Consider the following 27763-nt stretch of genomic DNA (forward strand, 5'->3'; position numbering starts at 1 on the left):
AAGAAATCTAATGATTGAGCAAAAATTTAAAGCCTTTTTGGTTTGGAGATATTAGAAAAAAAGCGTTGCTAAGCTCGTTGCTATGAAGCCAAAACCAAAATGTTTTTAAAAAAGGGTAAATTTAATGAAAATTGAGAAGATTTTCAACTTTTCGCAAAAAATTTAAGAATTCAAAACATTGCATTTTGGTATTTTTCTAAATTTTACCAAAAATAGAGAAAAATTTGCGCGCCGTTTAAAAATGGCGATCGTAATTTTGTAAAAAAAAAAAATAAACTTATATAAATCTTGTGTTATTGTATCAAGAAAACAGAGCACAAGAAAACTGAGCATGGCGATGGCAGCAGTAAAAGATTTGACTAAAAAAGTATTGATTCTTGAAAAAAAGCTAGATGAAAAAGACGAAATCATTAAAAACCTAATATATAGAATTGAACATTTAGAACTTTTAGAAAAACAGAACAAAAATGTACAAACATTAGATAATGTTGTTGTTGAAAGCGAAAAAGCATGGAACATCGTAGCTGGAAAGAACATTAAGAAGACTAAAGAGCAAATTAACATCATCAATACTATTGCAAATGAAACAGCAGAACGAATGAAAAAAGAAAATAACATACTAATTTACGGAATAACCCAATGTAATAATGATGATATTTTAAAGAAAAAAAAGTTTGACCAAAATGAAATAAACACAATTATGTCTAAAATTAATACAGAGGATATAAAGATAAAAAAATTGACACGTTTAAGATCTAAAATAGAAGGTAAATCAGCACCAATAATTCTTGAATTAGAAAGTAAAGCCTGTAGAAATTTAATGTTGAAAAATGCATACAATAACAAGGGCAAATTTAATGGTATTTATTTTAACGTTGATATGACTGAAGCAGAAAGGTACCTTATGTATCAACTAAGAAATCAAACTAAAAAACTAAATACTTCAATTACTAATGCATCGTCGATATATTATGGTATCAGAGATTACAAAATAGTGAAATTAAAACGTACACAAAATTAGCAATCAATGAGTTTAAATATTAGTTCATTCAAACCAATTTTGTCTAATAACAAATTCAATAAAAAAAACATTGCAACTAACACATTGACTAAATATGTTTAAAAATCTCAGACTCGTGATGTAATTAATTCAAAAAAAATATAGTATAGATATAAATAATAATTGTCTAAGTTGTAGATACACAAATGCTACATCATTAAACAATAAATTTGACTTGTTTCTATTGGATATTGCATCCTTTAAACCTGATATCTATATGATCACAGAAACTTGGTTTAATGAAAACTCAGTTACACATGTAAATGGTTATCAAATAATCCATAATAATAGATCAAATAGTCGTTCAGTTAAAACACATGGAGGTGGTGTTGCTATCTATGTAAAAGAAAGTTTTTTAGTTTACTCACCCAATTATAGTTTCACTAAAAACAACAACATTGAACATACTTGGTGTATTTTAAGTATAAAAGATGAACAAATTTTACTTGGTTGTATTTATCGGCCACCTGATGCATCTGAAGAAATTAATAACTGTATCTGTAAAATAATAGAAGCGGCTAAGAAAAATTGATCATAATAGGTACTCTTGTTTACTTATTTCAGGAGATTTTAATTATCCAAATATAATATGGAAAAAAAAAATGTTCAAAACATAAAAAAATATGATAAATACTCCACCAAATTTGTTGAATATATAAATGACAACTACTTACATCAAGCAGTTATATCACCTACATATAATGCAAATTTAATTAATGGTAATATCTTAGATTTAATTTTAACAGAAACACCTGAACATATAAATAAAATCCATCATAACCCAACTTTAGGCAACACTAGAAATGAACACCAAATACTTAGCTGGAAATATTTTGTAAAAAACACTACTAAAAATGAAATGTCAAATTTTGGGAAATCTGGATTTAACTATAAACTTGGTAATTACACAGTCATAAATAAAGCTATTAATGAAAATGATTGGGAAAGTCTTTTTGGAAAAAATAGTATTAATGAGTGCTATGAAATATTCCTAAATATCTATAATGAATTATGCAACAAATACATTCCTAAAAAAAATATATACTTCAATAACAAATTACAGCCCAAACCTTGGATTGATAGAAAAGCAAAAAAAGCAATAAGAAACAAAACAAGTTTATGGCACAAATTATTATCTAATGGTTTTAAATGTGACAAGCTAAAAGTCCAATATCAACAAAACAATAAAAAATCTAGTTAAATCAAAAAGAATAAATTATGAAAAAAAAAAATAGCTGAGTCATCAAAAGAAAATCCAAAACTATTTTATACATATGTTAATTCAAACAGAAAAATAAAATTAGGCATTAATATAATAACAGATAAATTTGGTTCTTTACAAACAAATCGTGATAATATTGCTAATATCCTCAATGAAAACTTTCATTCAGTATTTGTTATAGAAGATCCGACAAATTTTCCTAACATTACAGTAAAAACAAGCAAGATTTTAGAATTAGATATAGACTCAGTAATAACTCAAGATGTCGTTCGAATTAAACTAAGTGAACTAAATGTCAATAAAGCATTAGGAGCAGATGGTGTAAGTTCATATGTGTTAAAAAAATGTCAAAATAGTTTTTGCAAACCTCTAGAGTTACTATTTAAAACATCCTTAAAAGAAGAACAAATTCCACTCATATGGAAAATGGCAAATGTAACACCACTATACAAGAATGGAGATAAAAATGATCCTGCAAACTATAGACCAATTTCATCAACGTCAATACCATGCAAAATTCTTGAATCAATCTTAGGTGACAAAATAATGGATTACATGTTAACAAACAATTTATTAAATAATAACCAACATGGTTTTCGAAAAAACAAAAGCTGTACTACTAATCTACTAGAAACACAAGATATTTTATTTGATGCTATTGAGAATGGCTGGTGTGTTGATATGTTGTATACAGATTTCTCAAAAGCTTTTGATAAAGTACCTCATATGCGACTGATGTTAAAGTTAAAATCATATGGTATTTATGGAGTAATTCTAAATTGGATAGAAGCCTATTTACATAATAGAAAGCAACGAGTAATTTTAGGGGATTGTGTATCAAAATGGCTAACAGTCGAGAGTGGAGTTCCACAAGGTTTTGTCCTCGGGCCTCTTCTATTTCTCATTTATATAAACGATCTGCCAGACACATTAAAAAATAATATCAAATTATATGCAGATGATAGCAAAATTATAAATATTTTTAAATCAGATGAAGATATTCGCATAAACAAATTACAACTAGATATTGATAATATTATGAAATTTTATTAAAAATTAATGAAATTTAACTATGAAAAGTGTAAAACTATGCACATTGGCTTTAAAAATCCATGTATAACTTATTCAATGTTCGACGCTGAAACTCAACAGAATAATATCTTAGCAACATCAAAAGTAGAACGAGATTTAGAAGTAATGATGCAATCTAATTTAAAATGGACCAGTCATATTGATAAAGCTGTCGGAAAATCAAATCAAATGCTTGCTCTTATTAAACGAACATTTAAATATTTTGACTCAAATATGGCAAAAAAATTATATACGACTTTTGTAAGACCCCATCTTGAGTTTGCAATCCAAGTATGGTGTCCTTATCTGAAGCAAGACATCTTAAAGTTAGAAAAAGTACAGAGAAGGGCAGCAAAACTGGTACCAGCTTTTAGAAAAATACCATATGAAAAAAGACTACAGTTATTGAAATTAACAACTCTAGAAGAACGTCGTTTAAGAGGAGATCTTATTTTTCAATATAAAATACAGAACGGTTATGAGGAAATAAATTGGATAAACGACTCAATATCTAAAGTTCAATTAAAACCTTACAATTTTTGTAGTCATAACCAAAAGGTATCAAAGACATACTGTAAAAGTAATGCTAGATATAATTTCTTTTCGTGTAGAGTCGTAAATGCTTGGAATGGTTTACCACCACATATTGTTGAATCAATAACAATTGACCAATTTAAAAATAAACTTGATAAATCAGATTATTGCAAAAATTATTTATTAAATACTAAATAATATTTATATACATTGAAAAGTAAACAATGCTATTTTTAAAACATTTATAGCTTTTATAGCACAACATCTTCTGTTATTGTGCTCCACAATTGATTTCATCAATTGTCACAGTGTACATTATTATTATTATAGCCGTTTTTTACCCTGGTACCACCTTTAATGAACTTATTAGCATACCAAAATTGTAGAAAATAAAATATCTAACACTATTACGATTATGTATAAAACAACTTTTGAACACAAAAAGTTTGAAAATATTTTTTATTTATGTTTAAGAATGTTCGGCAACCAAACATTTTTTCAAAATTACTTTTTTAAATCACAAACACTTTATAAAAGCAGTCTGATTTTTTTATAACTTGCCAAAGGCCACAATGTTATTTTTAATACGTCTACATTTTATATATGATTGCGTCCTATAAACGCAAAATCTTTATTATTTGCTATAGTTTTTAAAATGCACATTGGCTACGTAATATAGTTGCCAATATTGTAAATTATGTTAAGCCAATATTGAGTATTTTCAGTTATCAATTTTTATTATTGAAAATTAATTAAAATTTTTGCCTTGATAAATTTTAAGAAGTAAAATTTATAACAGTTTTCTAGTTTTAATGATAATATAGTACCAGGTTGCATTATTCTTTTGAGTTAAACAGGTTATAGCCTAGGATGCGGCAATGATCATAGAACGCTTTAAGAAAAAAAAAAAAATTTTAATCATTAAACCTGTATGAAGTTTTATGAAACAAATGAAAAAATGAAAAAAAAAAGATATCGAGCTCCAAAACAAAAATATAACAAAATAAAATCAAGGCTATTTAAATACAGGCACACAAAATATGTATTTATATATATATATATATATATATATATATATATATATATATATATATATATATATATATATATATATATATTTATAAACTACTATATTATACTCTCACTATCAGATAGTGGACATTGACTTTCATTATTTTGCTGATACTTATTTCATTGCTCAATATTGGGTGTTGCTCAGTTATAGCTCTATTTTTTCATCCGTCATCTCTATCAATGGCTGTGGTCTGAAAGCTACCAATTCTTTTTTTAATACTTTTTTGTTGTTAACATATAGAACCAGTTGCCTTTCGATGATGTTAATGTCGTTAATATAAACATCTTTAAGAGTAAGTTTAACTCATACAATTTTGAGTTTTGCAATAACTGCGCATCTTATTGATATTTTTAGATCCGTGGCTAGTGCCACAATTGGGGGATGGGGGATAGAAGTTATAGGAGACACTTTTACATATTTAATGAGCTTTTTTTTATTTGTAATACCTAATAGATGATTTTATAAATTTGTTTGTCCAAAAAAATGACAAACTTTGCTTTTTGCTTGAAAAAGATGTAAATAAAAAAAATTTGGCAAAATATTTGTTTTTTATTTAAAAAAAATTTTTTTAGACTAAATAGACTTCTTTTTTAGAATTTATATTATTTTTATGTTCATTTAAAAGGCATTTATAAATTAGAAAGAATAATTTATTTAATTTCTCATTTTTTTAAATAATGCTAACTGCTTAGTGAGAATTTGAAATTGCGATATCGAACTCTGATGTGGAACCAAGTAAACGATTCTTTCTGTGATATATGTGTTAGATTTTCAGCTCGTAAGGATTTAAAAGATAATACAAATATGGATTTTAATAATACGTGGTTTTTATTAAAATATAATGTTATATAAGTCTTTATTATAATCTTATGATATACAAAATAAATGAACTATAAAAAATAACAATAATAAAAGTAATAAAAATTTTGTGTGGGCCGCATGTGTCACTAAGTAATTGCCATTTGTTTTATGGTATAGCGTATATGTTGGCCATGTGTGACTATGATACTTATACCACTAAATTGAAAGCCACTTGCTGCAAAATTACTTATACCACTTATATATTATCAAAGACAAATTCTCTCTTAGCAGTTAGCATTATTAAAAAGAATAAAAAATTAAATTAATTATTTTTTTAAATTTATAAATGCCTTTGAAATGTACATAAAAATAATATAAATTCTAAAAAAGATTGTCTATTTAGTGTAACGAAATTTTTTTAAATAAAAGCAAATGTTTTACACAGAATACTTAGACAATCTTTTAATTGATCAATTTAAGGGATGTCTAGACTAATATAAGTTTTCTAGCGATATTACACAGAAGCAGTTGTTCTTTAAAAAATATTCATAGCAGTCATAAAATATCATCATCATGATAATTATTATTGTTATTATTATTAATGTCATTATTTAAACAGCTCAGTTTATTTTTTTGCCCAAACTAGGTTTTTTTCATTTGATCCATCTTTTGTGGCCATACTTTCATCCTTTAAAATCTATGAAAAATTAAAAAAAAATAATTGCACTTAAAATATAATCTTTTATAACCTTAATACAATCATACAACAGGGACAATAATTAACTGTTACCAGAGATTTGGACTCCGGTTTTGAATCACTACTTGTTCCTGGTCACTTGTGTCCAAGAGATCTCATAATGTTAGAGTACTCATAGGTTGCATTGAGAAAAAGTTACAGTAGACTAAATTTTTTGAAGCACAGTATTTTTCAGCCCAAAATTCTGTAGGTTTTTTCCACTATTTTACATAAATAAGTTCAGGTTTAAAAATGATAATGGTATCATCACAATAAAATTGCCCAATCCTTATGTTGAAGATATTTTTTACAACATCCGGTTGTAAAAAATTGCTTTCAACTTTTTCTTAATGTTTCATAAAATTAGAAAATAGCATCACGGAAACTTATTCAAATCATACAAGTGTGGAAACATGGGCGTTAACATTTATAAAATACAAAAACTTTGTATAAAAAGTCATTGATGACATACTAAAAAAGCCATCTGCATTAATCTTCAATGCAAATATTGACCAAAGGGTTAGTTATATAGTTGTAATATAGGATATCTATTATGCCTTAATAAAAATATATTGTTTTTTCAATTGTTATTCCTAATTATATTTAATAAATTATTATATTGGTTTAAATTTACATTTTGAAAATTGAACATAATATATTAACATTGTATCAACTTTAAACTGTTAATATATATATATATATATATATATATATATATATATATATATATATATATATATATATATATATATATATATATATATATATATATATATATATAAATATATATATATATATATATATATATATATATATATATATATATATATATATATATATATATATTTTCTACTAATTTATAAGAGCACTTATAAATTAGTAGAAAATCACTTAACAAAATTTTTTTCATTTAACTCTATGTTTCATCAATAAAGGCTCATCAAAAATGAATGATCAAATTAATAAAACTTTAATTTATACCAAAAACTATATTAAGTCGCAAATTTCACACATTTTTCAAATTTGCTGACACTAATATAAAAAGAATTCATTAGAAATAATTACTTATGCTTTTTTTTTTAATATTTTTTAATTCCCATATATATTTGAACAACAAGGAGTCTCTTGAATACTTTTTATTTTTAAAAGATTGCTTGTGATTGGCAAAACGTTTTTTTCATTCACCCTCTGTTATGCCAATATATTGTTTATCAGGTACATTCTTAGAGGAAATAACATATTTATATACCATATACCACATTTTTTGATAAACAACTTCATCTCATTGGACAATTGTTTTTTTGTTTACAACTACAATTTTCTGTAGTTTATTCATTTAGGATTTCTTCTTGTTTAACAAAGCATTATTGTGACCTTTCATAATTCTTTCTATATTTTTTGTGCAACTGTAGCTAATTTTAATTGTATTTCGGTTAAAAATTTTATGTAAATATTAGAGGGCGGGAAATGCTTATCGACCAAATTTAAAAACACTTTTCCTATGTTAGTGGAAACATTTTTGCTATATTACTCTGTTCTTTTAAGAACATTGAGCACTCTATTTTGTAGAATACATTTTAAAATTGTTTAAATATATATTAGGCTCCTTATTAACATTTGTTTAGCACTCTTAATTGTATTTTAACATTCCGTGTAAATATGGAAACTTATAATTTCGTTGAAAAGTATACCTTTACTAGATCAAAAAAGTTATACTATTTCTTTAATTGAAAAAGTTGAGCATTTTATTAAAAGAATTCGTTGGAAAGCCCATTTTTTCTTAAAACCAAAAACAAACACATATGTTGTATTTAATAATAACCAAAATAATGGTAATTATGGATTTAAAACTAAAAATACCCAACCTTTTATACCTTATTTGAAAAATTTTGAAAATTACCTATTGCATTAAATTAAACCAATAAAGTTTCTCCCTATAAAAAACGAATTTCAAACAGAATTAAAGTTAGATGTTAAAAAAATTAAATCAAACCGTAATGTTTTAGTTTTTGCTGATAAAACAAATAACATTTACCAACTCACAACAGAAAACTATGAAAAAATTTTACGCGACAATATTACTAGTTCTTATGAGAAAGCCCCTAAGAATTTGGAGGCTGCAATTAATTTAGAAGCGCAAAGTATTACTAAAAAAAATAAACCTTGATAACAAATCGAAAAAACCTGCCCAAGCCAAACACTAAAAAACTATAAACCAAATTTTCAAAAAAAACTTCGTTGTAGGTTATTGGTTCCCTCAAAAAGTGGATTGGACATGTAAGCAAAATTAAATTGGACAAAATTAATAATATTCTTAGAAATAAATTAAATTTGCAACAGTGGAAAAATACCACTGATGTTATAAATTGGTTCTTCATAATCAAAAATAAAAATAACTGTACATTTATTCAATTTGACATTAATGATTTTTACCCCTCAATAACTGCAGATATTTTAGATAAGACAATTGAATTTGCAAAAAGCCACACAGTTATTCCTGAGGACACAATCTGTATAATAAAACATTGTAGAAAAACCTTACTTTATTTTAATAAGGAAACTTGGAAAAAGAAAAACATACATGACACCTTTGATGTAACAATGGGCAGTTATGACGGATCAGAAATTTGTGAATTTGTTGGACTATATATTTTAGATTTGTTAAGTAAAATAACCAATATAAAAGATTTAGGCCTTAAGACAGTTGCTGTTTATATCAAAATTTAAACTTCACTTTAAAGTTGCTTGTATTTGAGTTCATTAAAATAAAAAAGTATAAATATACAAGATAGATATAAATTATATTTAACTTATTTTGTTTTTGGTTTAAAAATTGTTATGACATTGGATATACGAGTCGTATTTTTGTGCACACACTATGAGTATTTAGTGTACAGTTAATTGCAAATAACTAGTTCCAGCCTGCTATAGTCTTTGCTGCATTTTTCTGCAAATTGCTGCATACAGCCTCTATGATTCCCCTGAGTGCCCTGTATTACAGGGCACTCAGGGGAATCTTTTTTAAAATTTAGAAGATAGAGGAAATACCTAAAATTCAGGACATTTTTAAAAAAAACTTTGAAATCAGGGAAAAATTAGGGAATATTATTTAATTTTATATTTTAAACCGAAAAATTTATTTTAAATATTTTTTTGTCTGATAGATTTCTTTTCTAATTTCCTTTTCAATCCTAAATCAGTGGTTTTACTGCGTTCGTAATATGCATCATCTTATATAGAATGTTGATAATTGCATAATGACCGCAGATAAAAAAATTCTATCTAATTGCATCAAAAAAATTTATTAAATTTAAGCATTTTATGTATTTTTTTTGGGAAAATTATTGATTTGGGAAAATTAAAAAACTTTAATATTTTATTTTATAAGATATCACAATGGCGTTCAGTATTCGAACTATACAAAGGAAAGCTAAAAGAGCGTTTGATTCGGTAATGTTGAATCTCAACGACACAACTAATAGTAAAGATTCAGCCAATTTTCAAGAACAAGCAACATTGCCTACTATGGAAATGCAATTGCCTGAAATTGCAAATACTATTATTGAGAAATTCGATCAAGAAATATACATGGATACTATACCTGATTTACAAATAAATGGTGACTGCTGCATTCCACATGATTACGAAAGTGACTTAAATGAAAGCTCTGACTCAGATAGTGAGGCAAGTGAGAGTGAAAATGATTTATATGAATATAGTGAATTTGACATTAACAGTAGCTTACGTGACTGGGCTACTTCATTCAACATTTCTCATGCAGCTGTAACATCACTACTTCATATTTTGTGGCAAGCCGGTTTATCAGTACCAAAGGATTCCAGAACTCTGTTAAAAACACCTAAAAGTACACAGATTAAGAAGATTCCTGGCGGAGACTATTACCATTTTGGTATTGAAAATGGAGTAGTCACATCTTTAAGAAAAAAAATCAATGTCACTCATTTTGAAATCAAGAAATTGTCTCTTAATATAAATATTGATGGTTTGCCGCTATTTCGCAGCTCACGTATGCAATTATGGCCAATATTAGGCAGTATTGTTGAATTACCAAAAGCAGATGTTTTTATCATTGGCTTATATGCTGGATCATCAAAGCCTTTATGTATCAATACATTTTTAAATGATTTTATCATTGAAATGAAACATTTATTTCAAAATGGTGTGAGATATTTAGATCAAGTGTATCTTATTTGGGGTAAATGCAATTATTTGTGATGCACCAGCACGATCATATTTAAAGTGTATTAAGGGGCATGGAGGTTATAATGCATGTGAGCGTTGTGCAGAGGAAGGCACTTACTTGGACCATAAAATGATCTATCCAAATTTGCATGCTTCTCTTAGAACCGATATTGACTTTGTTAAGCAAAAAGATGAGGACCACCATTTACCCGATGTACGGTCACCATTGCTAGAACTTAATATTGGTTTAGTTTCTAAATTTCCACTTGACTATATGCACCTTACTTGTTTAGGCATAGTTAGGAGAATTATTAGCCTCTGGACGAAAGGGGATTTGCATTATAGGTTGCCATCAAGGATACTACAGAATATATCTGCAAACTTAATTATGTTGAGGAGCCACATGCCTCGTGAATTTGCCAGGCGACCACGATCAATTATGGAATACAAACAGTGGAAAGCAACTGAGCTGCGTCAATTTATGTTATATTTGGGAGCAGTTGTTCTTCGTGATGCTATTCCCATTAATATGTACCGTAACGTTCTAACATTTTCTGTTGCAATGATATGTTTACTGCGACCTGAATATGCAAACAGTTTGCAGTACTGTGACTATGCAGAGAAATTGTTGCTCCTGTTTGTTAACGATTTTGAAATTATATATGGTACAAACCAGCTCATATATAATGTACACTCTGTCATTCATTTGCCACAAGATTGTAGAAACTTTGGAGCACTAGATAGAATATCATCATTTCCTTTTGAAAATTTTTTGGGTCAAATAAAAAAAATGGTGAGAAGGCCTCAGAATCCAAATAATGAGACGTTATTATGAAAAAGACTGTATTTTCTTGGATGCAGAAAATACTAGCACTATTCAACAAAATATGCCTTCAAAAGAACATTATACTGGTCCTGTACCACAAAACTTCTCTCAAGAAAGTTTTCAACAATATAAACATTTGAAAACAGATCATATTTTTATTTCATCAACAGTTGGCAACAATTGCTTTGAAATTCTAGGGAAGCTATCAATTGTCAGAAATATACTGCAAACATCAAAAAATGATACATTCATTATTTACAACGAATTCATTCATTTGGAACCATTTTTTATTTATCCATTAGATTTTACTCATTTAGAAATATTTTTAGCTGCTCATTTATCCACAGATCTAAAGTTTGTACTGTCTGAGAAGATTGGAAAAAAGTTTGTTATTATGCCTTTTGGTGATAACTTTGTTCTTATGCCTTTGTTGCATCAAGAATAAATTTAGTCAATATGACTAATAATTCTAAAAGTCAATATGACTAATAATTCTTATGATAAATAATTCTTGTAGACCAAAAAATTTGTTTTTAATGGCTCTTTAACATAGCTGAATGCATATAAAAAATCTGGCACTGTTTTTTTATTCTTGCAAAGTTCTTTGTAAAATTTATTACATTTTAGAACGTCCTTAATTCAATTAAGTGGCGTAATATTATATAAATCCTCAAAATTTATAATAATCCTAAATAAATTATATAAATTAGTTAAAAAATAACATGTATTTTAATGTAATATCATTGCTGATATAGTATTAATTTTTCTAACTGTGGAATCAGATATAGGATTTAAACCATGGAAATTATTATAACATATTTAATTAAATATTTATTTATTATATTTATATTTATTATAATAAATCTAGTATTTAATATTTATATCCATTAAGTATTACTATATTTCAAATATAGGAAATGACAATTATTTAAATATAGTATCATTTCCTCACTTCCTAATTTCTATTTGCAGCAACATGTCATTTAAGTTTGCTATTGTCGAATTTATAAGTAATCATAGTGTAGCCACTATCCCTGTATCATGGTTTGTTTCAGAAGAGGAAGAAGAGTGCTTCTTTCCTTCTAAAGTAAGCAGAAATACAATTAAAAAGCTTGTTAGTGATCAATGTGAGTCATTGGTAACTTGGCCAAAGTTTTTTGTTAGAGTTCTGGGAAGAGCAGGTACAATATAATGTTTTTGTAGGCATAATTTATATTCACACAATTTTTTTGATACAAATGATGCAATGAAATTAAAAAAAATGTTGAGCATGAATTAATATCAATTTTTGGCTGTATATTTTAGCAACTTATGAAAGGGCTGAAGAAAAGGTGACAAAAGCCTTGAGTCAATCAGACATTGGCACAACTGACCAAGATGCTCCAGTGCGCAAACAAACCTCAAAGAGGAGTAAACATGGGTAAGAAAACCTTGTTGTTTCCTTATTATTACATACAATCCGTAATTAAATTTCGATTTAATAGATAATTTTCAAACAATGTAACTCATTTGTAATGTATATATATATATATATATATATATGTAACTCATTTGTACATAAAATATGTAACTCATATTTCAATCATTTTATTAAATTAATATTCAGTTATAGTCAGGTCAGGTTATCCTTACGTAAAGTAAGGTTATCCTGCTATTAGTAACATGTAATCCAGTACAACCTGCTTTATGTTAATGCCATCCTGTTGTAAAACATTGCTTCTACTCTTTTATAATGGCATTTATATGTCACTATGAAAAGCCATCCAAACCGCACAAGTGTTTAAAAATGGATATAAAACTTACCCAAACAAAAAACAAAATTAAATACTAATACCAGTTTGATGACTAATACCAGTTTGAAAATTAAATACTAATACCAGCCAGATGGCCTATTTCTCGACTATATATAATATTTTTACACTTTCAGGCGTTTCATTACTTCAAAGAGAATTTCTTCAGATTCTGATACTGACAATGAAGAACATCCTAGAAAAAAGTCAAATTTGCTGCAACCTCCCAGTCCACCTCCAAGAATAAATTCTAATGTTCAATATAATCCTTCCAGTTCTACATCTGTTCAATCATTACAAATCACTCCTTGTTGTCCGCCTTGTACAACAAATTCTCCTGTTGGTTTTTCTGTTGGACACGTTTCACCAGCCATCTGCAGTACGCCTACTACTAGCTCAACCAGTCAGCATACACCATTGACTGCTAATGACACAACTCTTGTTTCTGTAGCTGAAGTTGCTCCTGATATTGGCCAAAATATCCAAGGTTAGTATAACATTAGATGTATTGTAAAGCCTAATTTAATTAAGTTTCTTGGTTGTAGTCTTATTATCTACTAAATTATCTATTAATTTTATTTCTGCATATTTTATAATGTATTCAATTAAATAAATGTAAAACAGCTGATCTGTGCACCTTGCTTACTGATGTGCCGAGCTCTTCGTCATTATCAGCAATGAATTTTCATTCAGGAGGTTAGCGTATTTTATATTATTTATAGTATATGATTACGTTCATGCCAAAATAAACTTAATAAATTATTGTTATCATACAAATTTTTGCACACACAACTTTCATCAATTTTGTCAAAGGGAAGCAAGATTTAATGCAAATAGTTCCTTCTGCAGTAACTGCATAATTGTTATGTATATGACACTGATTTTGTTTACAATTTTTGTTGACGATAACACCTTAGTGTTTGCTTATACAATTTTTAATTATATCAGAATTAGTAGTGTGTAGCGTTAACAGCAGTAATCAATTTTTTAAAATGCTCAGTTATTCTGTTTTATAGGCTCGAATTTGAGACCTTATCTCGAAGCAATTTTAAAAACTGTACAGGAAATAAAAGTCACCCAAATTATTCATGGAAATATTTTAAATGCTTTAGTGCAACAAAAAAATGTGGTAAGCCAAGCGTCACAACTTCCCCGTGGCATTATTCCTATAAAAGAACTCCACGACTTCCAGCAATTAAACGATAAGCTCAAAACAGACTACAACATTTCTAAAGCTCTGGTTAGAGAACAGTTTATATTTAAATTACATTATATAATTTAAGCAGTTTTTATGAAAGAAGCGCTATTTGTGTGTTTTTGAAATAATTGTAAACTTTATTACCAAAGTAGATCTAGTTAAACAATTTGTACAATTAAATGCTTTTAATAAATATAACTCTACAATGCAATCAAACAATTTTGTTTAATTAATTAGAAAGACCTAGTATGAAATAAATTTTTATTTATAAATTTTAGTAAATGTTAAAATGCATAGTAACTTTGAAATAGGTTTCTCATTTGAGCAGTCTTGGAGGGCGGAAAGTTTTTGAAGCAGTAGCAAGGATGATGAAAGCAGTTATGCCAGATAACATAGCTCTCCAATTTTATTATAGTGGAACCAACAATAAAAAAGGAATAAAGGGAACTGAATTTTTCAATATATTGTGCAGTACGTATGAAATTGTATTTTGTATTTGTTGTTGTTTATTATTGTAACAATATTTTTTATAGCCCAAATAGGTTTTGAGCCCAAATAATTTCTTAGTTATGAAAATTAAAGATGCAAATATATTTGCATCATAGTAGTACTGTAGACTACTATAAGATTAGTCTACATTTAATTAATGATACTATTTCAAGTGTTTTGTGTTGTTGTGTTGAATTTTTTTATTTAATAATAAATAATAATATTGCATCACTATAATATGAGGTGATAAGTCTATGACCTAGATTTTTTCTCTTTTGTAATTTTATATCAAGGAAATAGCAAGTGTTTTAGTAACTATAACCTTTTTTAGGTGCTGTTCAGCAAAATGTGCTAACTTCAAGTGCAACTGTGAAAGATATAGAGATAGCTATAGGCAAATGGTTAACTGGGGCGCGAGATCGGGGTGGCAAACGAGCGGAAAGAGCCAAAAGAACAAATGAAACGAGGCTACGTCAAGAGGGAGAGACAACCTGAAAGCAGGAAGTGATCATAATATAAATTCATGTATCAATCCAAATTTGTTGCCTGCTATGTACAATTTTTTGCTATCTTATTACTTCATGTACATATCTCTTTTTTTGAATAATTCTATAACTGGTGTTTCTTGTTAAGTTTAAAAACATTTCTATTTACATTATATACTTGAATTTAATTTGTTTTTGTTATAAACAAATTCCTGGTAATACTGCAACATTTTGTGATATTTAGATCAACGGTATATACATTTTTGCAATTTTTTGTTTGACTTAACTCGAATATTTTATGTATTTTTAGAACGATTATTGCTTCACTTGTATAATATGCATTTTCTAATTTTGTTCGAGGTGTTTATAATGTTGTATTTTACTTAGTGTTCATAATAATTATATTGGCAGTATAGTTTAATTATGCAAAATGTAAAGGTTCTTTAAAATATGTTAAAGATACGACCTGCAAAATTGATCACTTATTTTTGTGTTTCGGTGTTGCAGTATGTTTTTCGGGCGCCTAAAAAGTAATCCGACCTGTGAAAATTGTAGCCTAATCTAATACTAGATTAGGCTACAATTTTCACAGGTACACACAGGTTTCACGCGTAGCAGCGTGTTTTTTCTGTTCTTTAAAATGTTGAAATTTTATAATTGGTTTTTGAATAGTTTTCATATAATTTGAATACGTCCTGCATAATTAATCTAAATCACATTGCAAAAAATAAATCCTGGTAAAATTATAGATTAATTTTAATCGATTTTAGATAATCTAAAACTTAATTAACACTTAAGTGTTGCTTAAGTTGTTGTTTTTTTCACTGCTTTAAAACAATTAAAAAACAAACCTAGAATTATGTCGCTGGGCGTGAATTGGGGCCCAAGCTTGGGCCCCAATTCACGCCCAGCGACAATTTTCCTTGGGCGGGATGTGGGCAACCCATATGGGCCCCATAGAGCTGCCCACTTGGGCCCCATGTGGGGCCTAATTGGACATGCTGGCTGGGTAATAAATTACATAAAATTTTTAATCGAAATACAATTAAAGTTCGCCACAGTTGCATAAAAAATATGGAAAGAATTATAAAAGATCACAATAATGCTTTGTTAAGCAAAAAAGAAATCCTAAATGAAAAAACTACAGAAAATTGTAATTGTAAATACAACTACAATTTTCTGTAGTTTTTTCCTTTAGGATTTACAATTACAATTACAAATACAAAAAAAAAGCAAATCTTTATTAAAACTTTTAAAAATAATAATATTATGTTAAGTATTTAATAATAAGTTAATAAGAATATTATATGATTGATGTTGTTAAACGCACAATAAAAAATGAAAACTATAATAAATATTATAATTCTATATATTCTATTAGATTATAAATATTTTGGCAAAACTTTAAAAAAATTTTTAAGACTTTTTTCCATTAATGAATTTTTGTAAAGTTAGTCAGCAAATTTGATCCTTTAAGACAAGTCAGCCGCACAAGTAAACCTTTACGACCACTCAATGCAACTAAGGGGTCATCCATAAATGATGTCAGTAAACATAGGAAGGGGGGGGGGGAAGTGCTGGAATGTTTGACACTAATTGACAATGGGGAGGGGGTGTTGAGGCCAAAATGATGTCAATTTAAATCATTTTTTAAGTTTCAATGAGCAGATTTTAACGGTATTTAAATCTACTAAATGGTATAGAAATGATGTTTTGTTTGTGGGGAAATTAATATTAAAGGTAATTTGATATTATATTTTATTAAATTATTTATAATATAATATTATAAATTAATATAATAAGTTTCCCAGAGACATTAAATAAATAACAACTACTAACGTAAAATAAAAATTACCATCGTTTTAGTAATATATTACCATTTGACTACGAATCAAATTATGTTAGAAATGTTAACTCTTTGAATATAAAATTCACAATCGTTATTCGCTCGCTAGCAGATTATAAAGTGTGGTTCAAAGTAAACTCATAAATTTGTCATTTTTTGAAATTAAATTGTCGTTATTTCAAATACGAAACTCTAATTGCTCTCTAGTTGATCAGAGGCTGTCTTTGAACTTTGGAGGCCCTGGGCAAGATCAAAATGTGAGGCCTCCCTGAAATTAAAGAAAAATTTTTGTAATTATTTTTATTAAATTATTACTATAGTCATGACTTCATTGAAACTTGACTTTACGAGCTTTAATATTAGCAAATGTTTCGACTAATGCACTAATATCTATGTTCTTTAACTCGTCAATTTCAATTGATATCTCAGCTAAGCCTGTAAATTTGCACTTTGACAATGTTTGACTTTAAGTAGGTTTTAATTAATTTAAGTTTTGAGAAACTTCTTTCTGCGGAAGCAACAGTGAGTGACAATGTCAATAAAATTCGCAATGCTATAACTAAATTTGGAAAAGATTGTTCGTAGTGATTTTCTAAAATAAATTTGATCAGTGCCTTAGGGAGCAATTTTCCTGGAACCATACTGGATATTGCTTTGATTTCATCAAATAATTGATTTGAAATCAATTATTTGCCGAATGTCCATTTTCAGTTAAGGCAACCTCTAAATCCTTGCTATGTTTCTTAAGTGCTTCAGTATTTTGGGTGACTTCTGGAATTTTATATAAGAATCTAAAAAGCTCAGAAAGTTCTTTCAGTTGATTAAATCGACTTGCTAAAGATGATAGCACTTGATCTACCAGTACATTGAAAACTTCCACCACATACTGTGTTTCTGGATTTAAAATTGGTTCATCTGCAGATTCATAGGAAAAAAGAGTTTTTTTCTTTCGGGGACAAACTGTGTTTTCAACTTCAAACTGAGGAATTACTTCTAATTCTTCTGCAATTTCCAAAAAGTTTGGCATCCTTAATTCTTTTATCACGAAAGTCATTAAATACTTGAGAAGTTGGTCAATTTCGGTTTGTGCTGTTGATAGATCATAGTCTGGAGACTGCATTTTTTTGCTGACCAAATTTACTTGAAATAATATGTCATACCATACACTCAAGCTTACCATGAATGTAAGTTTGGACATTTGCTTGTCAAGATTATTTGCCTGAAATTTGGTAAATGTATCATACTTTGAACTGTTCATAAACTTTGGAATATTCATATTTTAATCATCATAAACTTTAGAATATTCATATTTCAATGTCTTTAAGCTTTCCACTCGAGACTCCCATCGAGTATTAGACAGTGGCTTCAAAGTCAAAGTTTGCACTGATTTCATTAAAATGGTCCATCTGATATTAGAACCTGAGAAAAAGTTATAAACTTCTTGTACCAAACCAAAAAATGACACTGCTTTTGAAGAAGATTTTGCAGCATCACATACCATTAAATCCAAACTGTGGAAACTACATGGCACAAAAACCGCTCTAGGGTTAATGTCTCTTATTCTTTTTTGCACTTCAGAATGAATCCCTTTCATGTTTGCTTCATTATCATATGATTGACCTCGACAATTTATTATATCTGGACCTGCTTCTGTCAAATATTTCAGGAAAGTTTCTGCTAAAACTTCACCGGTTGTCCTATTTACATCAACAAATCCAATAAAATGCTCTGCAACTGCAAATAACTTGCAGTTGTAAAATCTAAGAACTAGGGTTAATTGTTCTTGGTGAATTACGTCTGTAGTGCAATCCATAATTATTGAATAATATTTTGCATTCTGACGATTTGAAATTATAGATTTCTTTATCTCTGAACCCAAAAGTTGAATAATTTGGTTTTGAATGTTTTTGCCAAGATAGTGATCACTTACTTCGTGTGATTTATTTTTTCTTAGATGCTCTTAAAGTATTAGATCAAATTCTGAAATCATTTCAATTAAGCCCAAAAAATTTCCATTACCTTTAGAAAATAATTTATCAGTATCTCCTTGGAATGCTAAATTGTGAGAGGCAAGAAATTTTATAACTGAAATTATTCTCTTCAAAATGTTTTGCCAATACTCCACTTCTAATTTGATTTTTTTTAAGTTGCATTCATTGACAGTCTCATTTTTCTTGATTCTTGCAGCCAAATCCATCCACTTTATAAAGCATTCCTTGTAGTTTACGGACTTCTCATGGTCCTTGAGATCTGATATTATATGTTTCTAATCAGAATATTCATTTTCAGTTAATTTTATGTTCTTTTTTCCGATAGAAAGTATTTTGCAAGGAAAACAAAATATGCTGTTTGAATGCTTGAAGTAAACTAACCATTTTCTTGCATAGGTTTCCTCATTTGCAAAATGCCCTTTATAATACATCACAGAGAAATTTCGTCCATGTTCATCTTTTTGAAAACCTTCCTCCTTCAGTTTTATAGGACCTTGTTGAACCAGAGTTTCTCTAAATGAATTCATTAAGATTTTGGGCCAAAGAGCAGGATCCTTAATTCTGAAATGCAACAATTAAGGAAATTAGAATTGGATCTTTCATAAGAGAAGAAAGATTTATACAGTAGAGTCTCGATTATCCGACTAATATGGGACCAAGGGGTGTCGGATAAGAAAAAAAATTGTCGGATAACAAGGATATGGAGAATGAAAAAAAAAAAAATTATATGCATTAGTAGGTTACAGTTCTTAATGTGATTGTGCGTATTTATATTATTTAAATAACGCAAAACAAGGCAATAGAAACAATAAAAAAGAAAGGTAAATTACCAAATAAAAAAAGGAAAAAAGAAATTTTTGATAACCGAGTGACGGATAACAGGGACTGTACTGTTTTCATACAAAAATAATTTCCTACTTACTGTGATGTTGATGGAAATGTAATATTTTCTTCAACTAGATTTTTTTCTGGAACATAGAGGGGCTGTTGATCATCTTCGGGTTGAGGGCCATAAATCCCATTATCATCTTCTTCAAGCTGTATTGGACCTGGATCATCTTTTCCATGATGATGAGGTAGGGTATCTGGATCATCTTCAAGCGCAGGAAGATTGTCAAGATCATCTTGAGGTTGTGGATCTTCAAGATGAAGGGTATTATCAGGATGAGGACGATGTGCAACTTTAGAATAGCGATCTCTTGAGTATTTGCATCACTCAGTGGCTAAAGGTGACGCAAAATTGAATTCTTCTGAGTGGCGAAGTATTTTTCTTCCTCGAGTTTTCTTTTTCTCTTATTATGACCAGATTCAAACTTTCTCCCAGTCATAATTACTGATGAGTTTTGATGTAGCAAGCAATTTCCTTCTGCGCCAACAAGGACGGAGAAACAAAACAGAACTGACTGAATGAAAGTAAAAAAGCCAAAGTACTTTGGAAAAACGAGTATATCCATAGTTATAGTATATTTATTCCGGTTGGTATGCTTTTCTGGTAAGCTGAAGAGGATGATTTGAAAAAGAAAAAGAAGAAACTAGCTCATCTATGTAAAGAACTGGCCAAAAAAAGTATGATCAAGCTCAACAGAAGAAAACTAGAGAACTGAAAAAAGATAGAATGGAGGAAATCAGCTTGGAGCATCCAGAAGTCAAAGAAAAACTAAAAATCAGAAAGAAACCTGGTTGACCGTCATTAGAAGTAGATCAACCTCTTCTTTTGAAGGCAATTATGGATATTGCTCTCCATGGTTCGTCCGCTGATGAAAGACGTCGGTCAGAGATTCTTCGGGTAATGATAGCTTAACTATGTTTTTTAATGTTGTATTTGTTAGAAGTTTACTCTTAATTAGTACTTGCACTATTTTAAATACCTTGAACTGTTAACAACTAATTTCAAGATTTGATTTGAATATAATTTACGAAGTAAATCCCGTTTTCTGTAAAAAAGTTAATTATATCCAAATATATTTCTTTATTATTTAGAGCATTAAAACTCTCGACGAATCGACATCCGAGATAAACAAAATTGGATTTGCAATCAGCAAGAGCGCCCTCTATACTCGTCTACTTCCGAGAAGTTACGGAACATTAGAAGGCAAAAGGCACGTCAAAACAGTCCCTGTTAGATTGATCAGTCCTTAGAATGAATCTCATTTAAAACATGTTGACGGACTCTTTTGCAGTTCAACTATAAAATATGTGAAAGAAGTTTGTTCTATTTTAGGGCCAGATGAAGTGTGTTTCATTAGCCAAGACGACAAGGCTAGAGTGCCAATTGGAATCACAGCAGCCAAAAAACAGGCGCCGTTGTTGATGCATTTGGAGTACCGGGTAACTCTCCCGGACCACGACTGGGTCGTGGCTGCTAAACACAAGCTTATACCATCTGTATACGCTCAAATTACGATCAAAAAAAATGGTCTTGGAAAAACAGATGCTGTTACTTGGAAAAACAGATGCTGGACCTACCTACATTGCTGTTCGATCAGGAAAACACGCATCCTCGACCGCCTTCGCAGATGGATTAGACTTTCAGCGGCTCTTGGATATCAAAGAATTCGACTCTATTACCAGAGATCCTCAAACTAATATGGTTAAGCCTATTGTTGTGTTTAGCGTCAAAAGTAATTGAAATCGGGATTCACCATTTCTTGAAGAATAACCTTGACGCTCTTTTCATCATGACGAACGCTCCAGGCCGCAGTGTATTCAACAGAGCTGAGCGACGAATGGCACCTCTAAGTAAAGAATTATCTGGGGTGATTCTCAACGTAATTACATTGACAAAAGTTAATTTGTAAAAATATTAATATAATTTTTAACCTATAATAACCAACATATCTTTTTAAATCAGGCAGGACAATAGATGAAAATTTAGAAAAACAGAACTTTGGTTCTGCTGGACAGGCTTTGGCTGATATTTGGTCTGATTTACAAATTGACGGTTATCCAACCATTGCAGAGTATATTGATCCAGACAAATCAGAGCTAGAATCAAGGAGCTTTTTATTACAAGATCAACGTTGGATTGCCGATCATCTTTAAACAAGTCAATATTTTACTCAAATTGTAGAGCAAGATTTCTTCCGCCACCTGTCCCTGTCAACCAAACGAGAGACGGGCTCAAAGCAGTAGATGTCTCAGAATGAGCAAAAGAATTGTTTTCATCATCCGCCTTTATGCTTATCGCATCAAACATTGAAGGTATTCTTCCTCGTACTGCCAAAGGATTTCCAATTTTGCCGTATGATGCGTTTTGTCCATCAATTCAGTCTAGCCTAGCTGATAGAATCTGTAAAAAGTACAATATCTACTTTGCCTCTCAAGCTATGTTGAAAAAGCACGCTTCTATCCATTCTTCTGCTATAACACTCTCTCTAATCAAAAGGGTCCAACCTGTTCGTATCGCTGTCAAGTGTCAGACCGAATTTTTGGTAGTCATCACCTTGCAGAAGAGTTCGGAAACTGCTGAATGGTTAGATGAAAATGAAGTTGACGCAACGAATTTGATTGTACCTCAAGAATACGATGTCCTTTTAGAGCGCGGAGAGCATTCACTACCTATTGTTTTAATCGATGATCACTTCAACAACGTATGGGAAGATTATATTAAAGATATATAATATTATTTGCTTAGTTGATTATTTAATGAGATATCGACTATTACATAATATAATTTGATGAGATCTACTATTATATAAATGTATAATTTAGTCAGAAAAAAAAACAATGGCTTTTAAGCATTTTATTGTTTTTAGGGGGGGAGTACACAAAAACTGACATCATATATAACGGGGGGTTGTCCAAAAATTGACAGAGTTTGACAAAGGGGGAAGGGGGAGTCAAAAAATTGAGAATAAACACTGACATCATTTAAGGATGACCCCTAAGGCATAGAACAAATAAACTCGTTTAAAAAAATAGCCGATAGTTTTAAACAAATCTGATTGGTTGTTAGTGGCAAACCGAAGAACTTTTTATTTATTGATATTAAATTTATGCAAACAAGAAGTCGTAAATAATAGCAAAATATTATAAACAACTGAAACTTAGTTAAATATTATATTTAACTAAGTTTCAGTTGTTTATAGTATAGTAATGTATATAATATAATTACAAATTCTTTAAACTAAAAGTTTTATTTGTTTATAATACTTTGCCATTATTTACGAATTCTTGGTTTGCATAAATTAAATACCAATAAATAAAAAGTTCTTTGGTTTGCCACTAACAAAGAAACGGATTTGTTTAAAATTAATATTAATAATAAAATATTAAAAATTATAATTATATATAAAATATTTGTTGTTAGCACAGCGCATAATGAAGCATATATTACATAATTCAATCCAACTGCTATAAAAGTAGCCTACTTTTTAAAATATATCAACACAAATGTATTAAATCATTATTAGGTTCATAAATTATCTCAAACAAACACTTTGAGATATCTTTGTAATATATTGACTGCAAAACTGTTATAACGGACGTTTTACTAAAACGTTCGTTATAACAGTTTTGCAGGAGATATATCAATATAATTACAAAGATATCTCGAAGTGTTTATTTGACATAATTTATGAACCTAATAACGATTTACTGTACAATCTCTCTAATTCGAATTTAACAGGGAAAAAAAAAGTTCGAATTAGAGAGATTTTCGAATTATAGAAAGTTGACTTTTTTTCAAATATTCCGGTCGAAGTAACGAATAGAAATGAAACAAACAAACAAATAGTGATTCTTAGGCCTAAATGCAATATATATTATGTGATTTAAACTTTTACATTTTCAAAAAAAAGTCAGTAATTGTTGATTGTCTTTTTAAGGCTTTTAAATCCATTTTAATAACACGATTTATGTCTTTAAGAGCCTTCGTCAAATCATTTCTAAAGTTAGAATAAAGACTGAAATTCTCCAGTACAGTGACAGCATGCATCGCTTCGTTCAGACTTGGTTTTGTAGCATTGTCAGAAACATTAACGCACTCATCATCAGATTCCTCTTCAGTTTCAATAGCATCACGCTCAGAAATTTTCTGCAATGATGTCCTCATCTGATGATTTGTTAGCAATGCAAACATCGAAATCTATGTCAACTAACTCGTCGGCCGTAAGGTTAAAATCTGCATTGAATTTTGTTATTAATAATTCGAGATCATCTCTTAAGTTTTCCATTACAGTCTCGTCTACATCTCAGCCACAGAAAGGGTCGTTATCATCATTTACATGCTTTTCCACTGCTTCTAATGATATTTCTGATATTTTGAAGCAATTTATGAAGGTTTGATCTGGAATGGAATTTCATACTTTTGTTAGCATAAACATAGCAGTTAAGATAGAAAACTTTGCCTCTCCAGAAATGGTTTTAGAAAGCACAATAAAACCTCTAGTAAAATCTAAAATTCGAGACTTAATAGATGTAAATAATTACAGAGCAATCGCAATCTCTCCAGCTTGCTCTTAAATACTTGAACATATTTTATTAGAAAGAATCGAATCTCTTGAGAATGCTGATGATTTTCAGTTTGGTTTCAAGAAAAGTCATTCCGCAATGTCTTTTACAGGTTATTTAAAAAAAACAGTCGAGTACTATATTTCTAGAGGAAGCCATGTATTCACATGCTTTATAGATTTCAGCAAAGCTTTTGATAGCCTTAATTATTGGAAACTGTTTTCTAAATTAATTGATCAGGGTATTGCCAAGAATGTTGTCTGTCTGCTTGCATCTTGGTACAAGAATCAAACTATGTTTGTCAGATAGCAGAAAGTAAACTCTGATAGCTTGAACACAAGCAATGGTTTACGGCAAGGTGGTATTCTTTTACCGTTCTTGTTAAAATTTTATATAAGAATACTGATTTTCAAAATTACGAATATCCAACTTGGATGTAACATAGGTGGAACTTTTTTGAATCTTTTGGCATATGCTGACAATATTGACGATATTCTACTAATTGCTCCATCTTTGTTTGTATTGCAAAAATTATTAACTGCATTAAATGTTGAAGCAACTGCCATTAACATGTCATTTAATACAAAAAAAAAACGATGTGTATGGTATTTAACCCAAAACAGAGATGTAAGATTGTATCAAATAATTTTCCACTCTTTACCTTAGCTGGATGTGAATTAATTTTCATTGACAAATTCAAGTATCTGGGTCACATAATACACGTACAAACATATTAATCAGACGATTCAAGAAATGCTCAATTATGGTAAAAGTGCAACTATGTTTTTTGGATATGACAAGTACTCAAGCGCTACAAATACGTTTATGGTACTAAGCTTGCCGGATCTTGATACTTTATTGCCTAACTACAGACTTAGTCTTATAAATCAGTTAGTTACCTGTACAATGCAGCGATGTATAGATTAAACAGAACTTTTGTTAATTAATTTTTTTTGGGTTAACTATGGACCTTGTACTGTACTTGTTGTCTAAATCAAATAAAAAAATTTAAAAAAAAACATGATTTTATTTATATAATATTGCAATTTCTTCCATCAGGTTATGCACCAAACTCAATAAAAACTAACATAAAAAACCTAAGCTTTCATTTTCCATGTATTACCTTAATTGGTACCACAGATAACATTTTTATTAGGCCTTGGCATGCCAAGGTCTTATAAAACACTTAAAGAAATATTTTTAATAAGCTTTGGCATAGCTGCTACCTATTAGTTAGTTTTCTATAATTTAAAATAAAAACGAAGTCTGGCAACATATAATTATATTTACTGATAGCATTATATTAATAACACAGGTCAACAAAAAAAGTTTTTTTTTTCTGGTACCGAGCAAACAATTTATTTTTTGTATAGCATTTCTCATTTTGATTTCAAATATTCAACTCATTTTTCATCATCACGTCAAGCTGTAAAGATATTTAGGTTCAAATCTTAAGTATTTGAGGTAAAGTCCCTTATATTGTCTGAAAAAATATTATTCAAAAGTCAACCAGAGTCTCAAAAGGAGCGTATTTTCATAGAGATTTTAGAAAACATAAATATTTTTCCTTAACCCTTTTTTTGCATAACTTTTTTTTATCGAACTAAACTAATGATTCTAGAAGCATTCTATGACCTAATGACCTAACATCCAAAAAAGAAAAAAAAAATGTTTAGGTCAATTAATTGCAAAACAATTAATTGTATCATATATGATACATCATGCAGTAGTGGAACTTTATGAAAAAATTATAAACTAATGTTTGTTGCTATTCAGAGAGTTACACTCAATAAAGATATCATGATAAATAAAAAATCTATTGATGTCAGCAAGAGATTGGCGACCTGTTTTTCGTTTACGCGACACCTGGTAATTAGATATGATTATGGACATATCAATCAAGTGGAAAAAGATCCGGTGATACCACTTTTTTGACCGAATCTTGTTTCTGTAATAGCTAAGCAGAGAATCAAGCAAGTCGACTCCCCCCGTGTGCTTGTTGTAGATAGTGACTACTCTTGGAGAGGAAATGTTGATATGGCACGTATCTTTTCTTGAAAATCTTCTAATCTCAATTGAAGGTTCACTTCCAATAAAGTTGGACAGCAAAGTTACAACTTTGCTGTCAAACCAGGAAACTACCGATACATCAACTCCGTCAACCTAGGCAACATGTTCGGTAAATGCTCCGCAACACCTTTGCTTCATTTCCTTATCTGACAAGACTGGGAAATTTCCAACTCGGTTTCTACGTGCAGTTCCAACCATTTTAATTCCCCTCTTGAACATATAAACATTTAAACCAATGCTATTGAACCAATTGTCAACATACAATTTATGATTAACGTCATCGGGCAGGATTCAGGCTAGACGCATGACAACGTTACTACTTGCCCCAAGGTCTGGTTCACTTTCAAGGCAAATGTTGTCACTTCCTCCACAGTAAACTTCAAAATTATAGCTGAAGCCAGAGACACCACTCAGAACAAAAACTTTAAACCCCCATTTGTGCGGTTTTTTAGGGATGTATTGTTTGATTAAATGTCTCCCTTTGAACGGAATAATCTGCTCATCAACCGCCAAATTTTCTTCAAACGGAATATTGTTCAGCTGTTCATTTATTTTGTTTATGAGAGGGCGTATCTTGAAAAGCTTATCGTCTTTGTCAGCAGAGTTGTTGTCATCAAAATGAATAATGCTTTTTAATTTTTCAAAGCGGTTGACGGGCATAATATTAGCTACATAAGCAATTCCAATGGAAGACGACAAACAATCTCTTGTGCTTGGGAGTTTGAAAATGGACATATACAAAACACATGCAACAAAACTAACTATATCTTCCTCTTTTACAGCAAATGGGGTTTCAGGATTGGTTTGCATGGAGTACAATGTTGTCTGATAGGCAATTTCTTGAAAAAGCTCTTTTGGAAAAATCTGATAAAAGTACGACAGTTCTGAACCAAGACAATCCAATAACTCGTCCAT

General features: G+C 29.4%; 4 protein-coding genes across 4 annotated transcripts; 1 reads left to right on the forward strand and 3 right to left on the reverse strand.

Moving 5' to 3' along the window:
• The first annotated feature begins 12394 nt into the window (after positions 1–12394).
• On the forward strand, positions 12395–14679 carry LOC136075484 (uncharacterized). Its single transcript, XM_065788826.1, has 3 exons — positions 12395–12709; positions 12834–12948; positions 13456–14679. Exons 1-3 carry the CDS (start codon positions 12505–12507, stop codon positions 13808–13810), a joined length of 675 nt encoding a protein of 224 aa, XP_065644898.1. The 5' UTR covers positions 12395–12504; the 3' UTR covers positions 13811–14679.
• A 3339-nt stretch (positions 14680–18018) lies between these two features.
• On the reverse strand, positions 18019–18612 carry LOC136074586 (uncharacterized). The gene has a single exon (XM_065786921.1). The coding sequence runs from the start codon at positions 18610–18612 to the stop codon at positions 18019–18021; it is 594 nt and encodes a 197-aa protein (XP_065642993.1).
• A 3-nt stretch (positions 18613–18615) lies between these two features.
• On the reverse strand, positions 18616–20781 carry LOC136074587 (zinc finger MYM-type protein 1-like). The gene is made up of 5 exons (XM_065786922.1): positions 20759–20781; positions 20250–20525; positions 19705–19888; positions 19356–19602; positions 18616–19295 (listed from the first exon to the last, which is right to left on the reverse strand). The coding sequence occupies exons 1-5, from the start codon at positions 20779–20781 to the stop codon at positions 18616–18618; spliced, it is 1410 nt and encodes a 469-aa protein (XP_065642994.1).
• A 6160-nt stretch (positions 20782–26941) lies between these two features.
• Positions 26942–27763, reverse strand: LOC136074588 (piggyBac transposable element-derived protein 4-like). The gene is made up of 2 exons (XM_065786923.1): positions 27173–27763; positions 26942–27058 (listed from the first exon to the last, which is right to left on the reverse strand). Exons 1-2 carry the CDS (start codon positions 27761–27763, stop codon positions 26942–26944), a joined length of 708 nt encoding a protein of 235 aa, XP_065642995.1.

This window comes from Hydra vulgaris, chromosome 01 (assembly GCF_038396675.1).
Source record: "Hydra vulgaris chromosome 01, alternate assembly HydraT2T_AEP".
Lineage (NCBI taxonomy): Eukaryota > Metazoa > Cnidaria > Hydrozoa > Anthoathecata > Hydridae > Hydra > Hydra vulgaris.

Bases quoted from the DNA above. Each gene is read 5' to 3' on its own strand.
- LOC136075484 (XM_065788826.1), top strand. From the start codon at position 12,505: ATGTCATTTAAGTTTGCTATTGTCGAATTTATAAGTAATCATAGTGTA. The intron at 12,710-12,833 runs GTACAATATAAT...TGTATATTTTAG, and splicing joins TAGAGTTCTGGGAAGAGCAG to CAACTTATGAAAGGGCTGAA. The intron at 12,949-13,455 runs GTAAGAAAACCT...TTACACTTTCAG, and splicing joins TCAAAGAGGAGTAAACATGG to GCGTTTCATTACTTCAAAGA.
- LOC136074587 (XM_065786922.1), bottom strand. From the start codon at position 20,781: ATGGATATACTCGTTTTTCCAAA. The intron at 20,526-20,758 runs GTACTTTGGCTT...CAAATACTCAAG, and splicing joins GATATACTCGTTTTTCCAAA to AGATCGCTATTCTAAAGTTG. The intron at 19,603-19,704 runs GTTTACTTCAAG...TATTCTGATTAG, and splicing joins CCTATGCAAGAAAATGGTTA to AAACATATAATATCAGATCT.
- LOC136074588 (XM_065786923.1), bottom strand. From the start codon at position 27,763: ATGGACGAGTTATTGGATTGTCTTGGTTCAGAACTGTCGTACTTTTAT. The intron at 27,059-27,172 runs GCAAGTAGTAAC...TATATGTTCAAG, and splicing joins AAAGTGAACCAGACCTTGGG to AGGGGAATTAAAATGGTTGG.
- LOC136074586 (XM_065786921.1), bottom strand. From the start codon at position 18,612: ATGAATATTCCAAAGTTTATGAACAGTTCAAAGTATGATACATTTACC.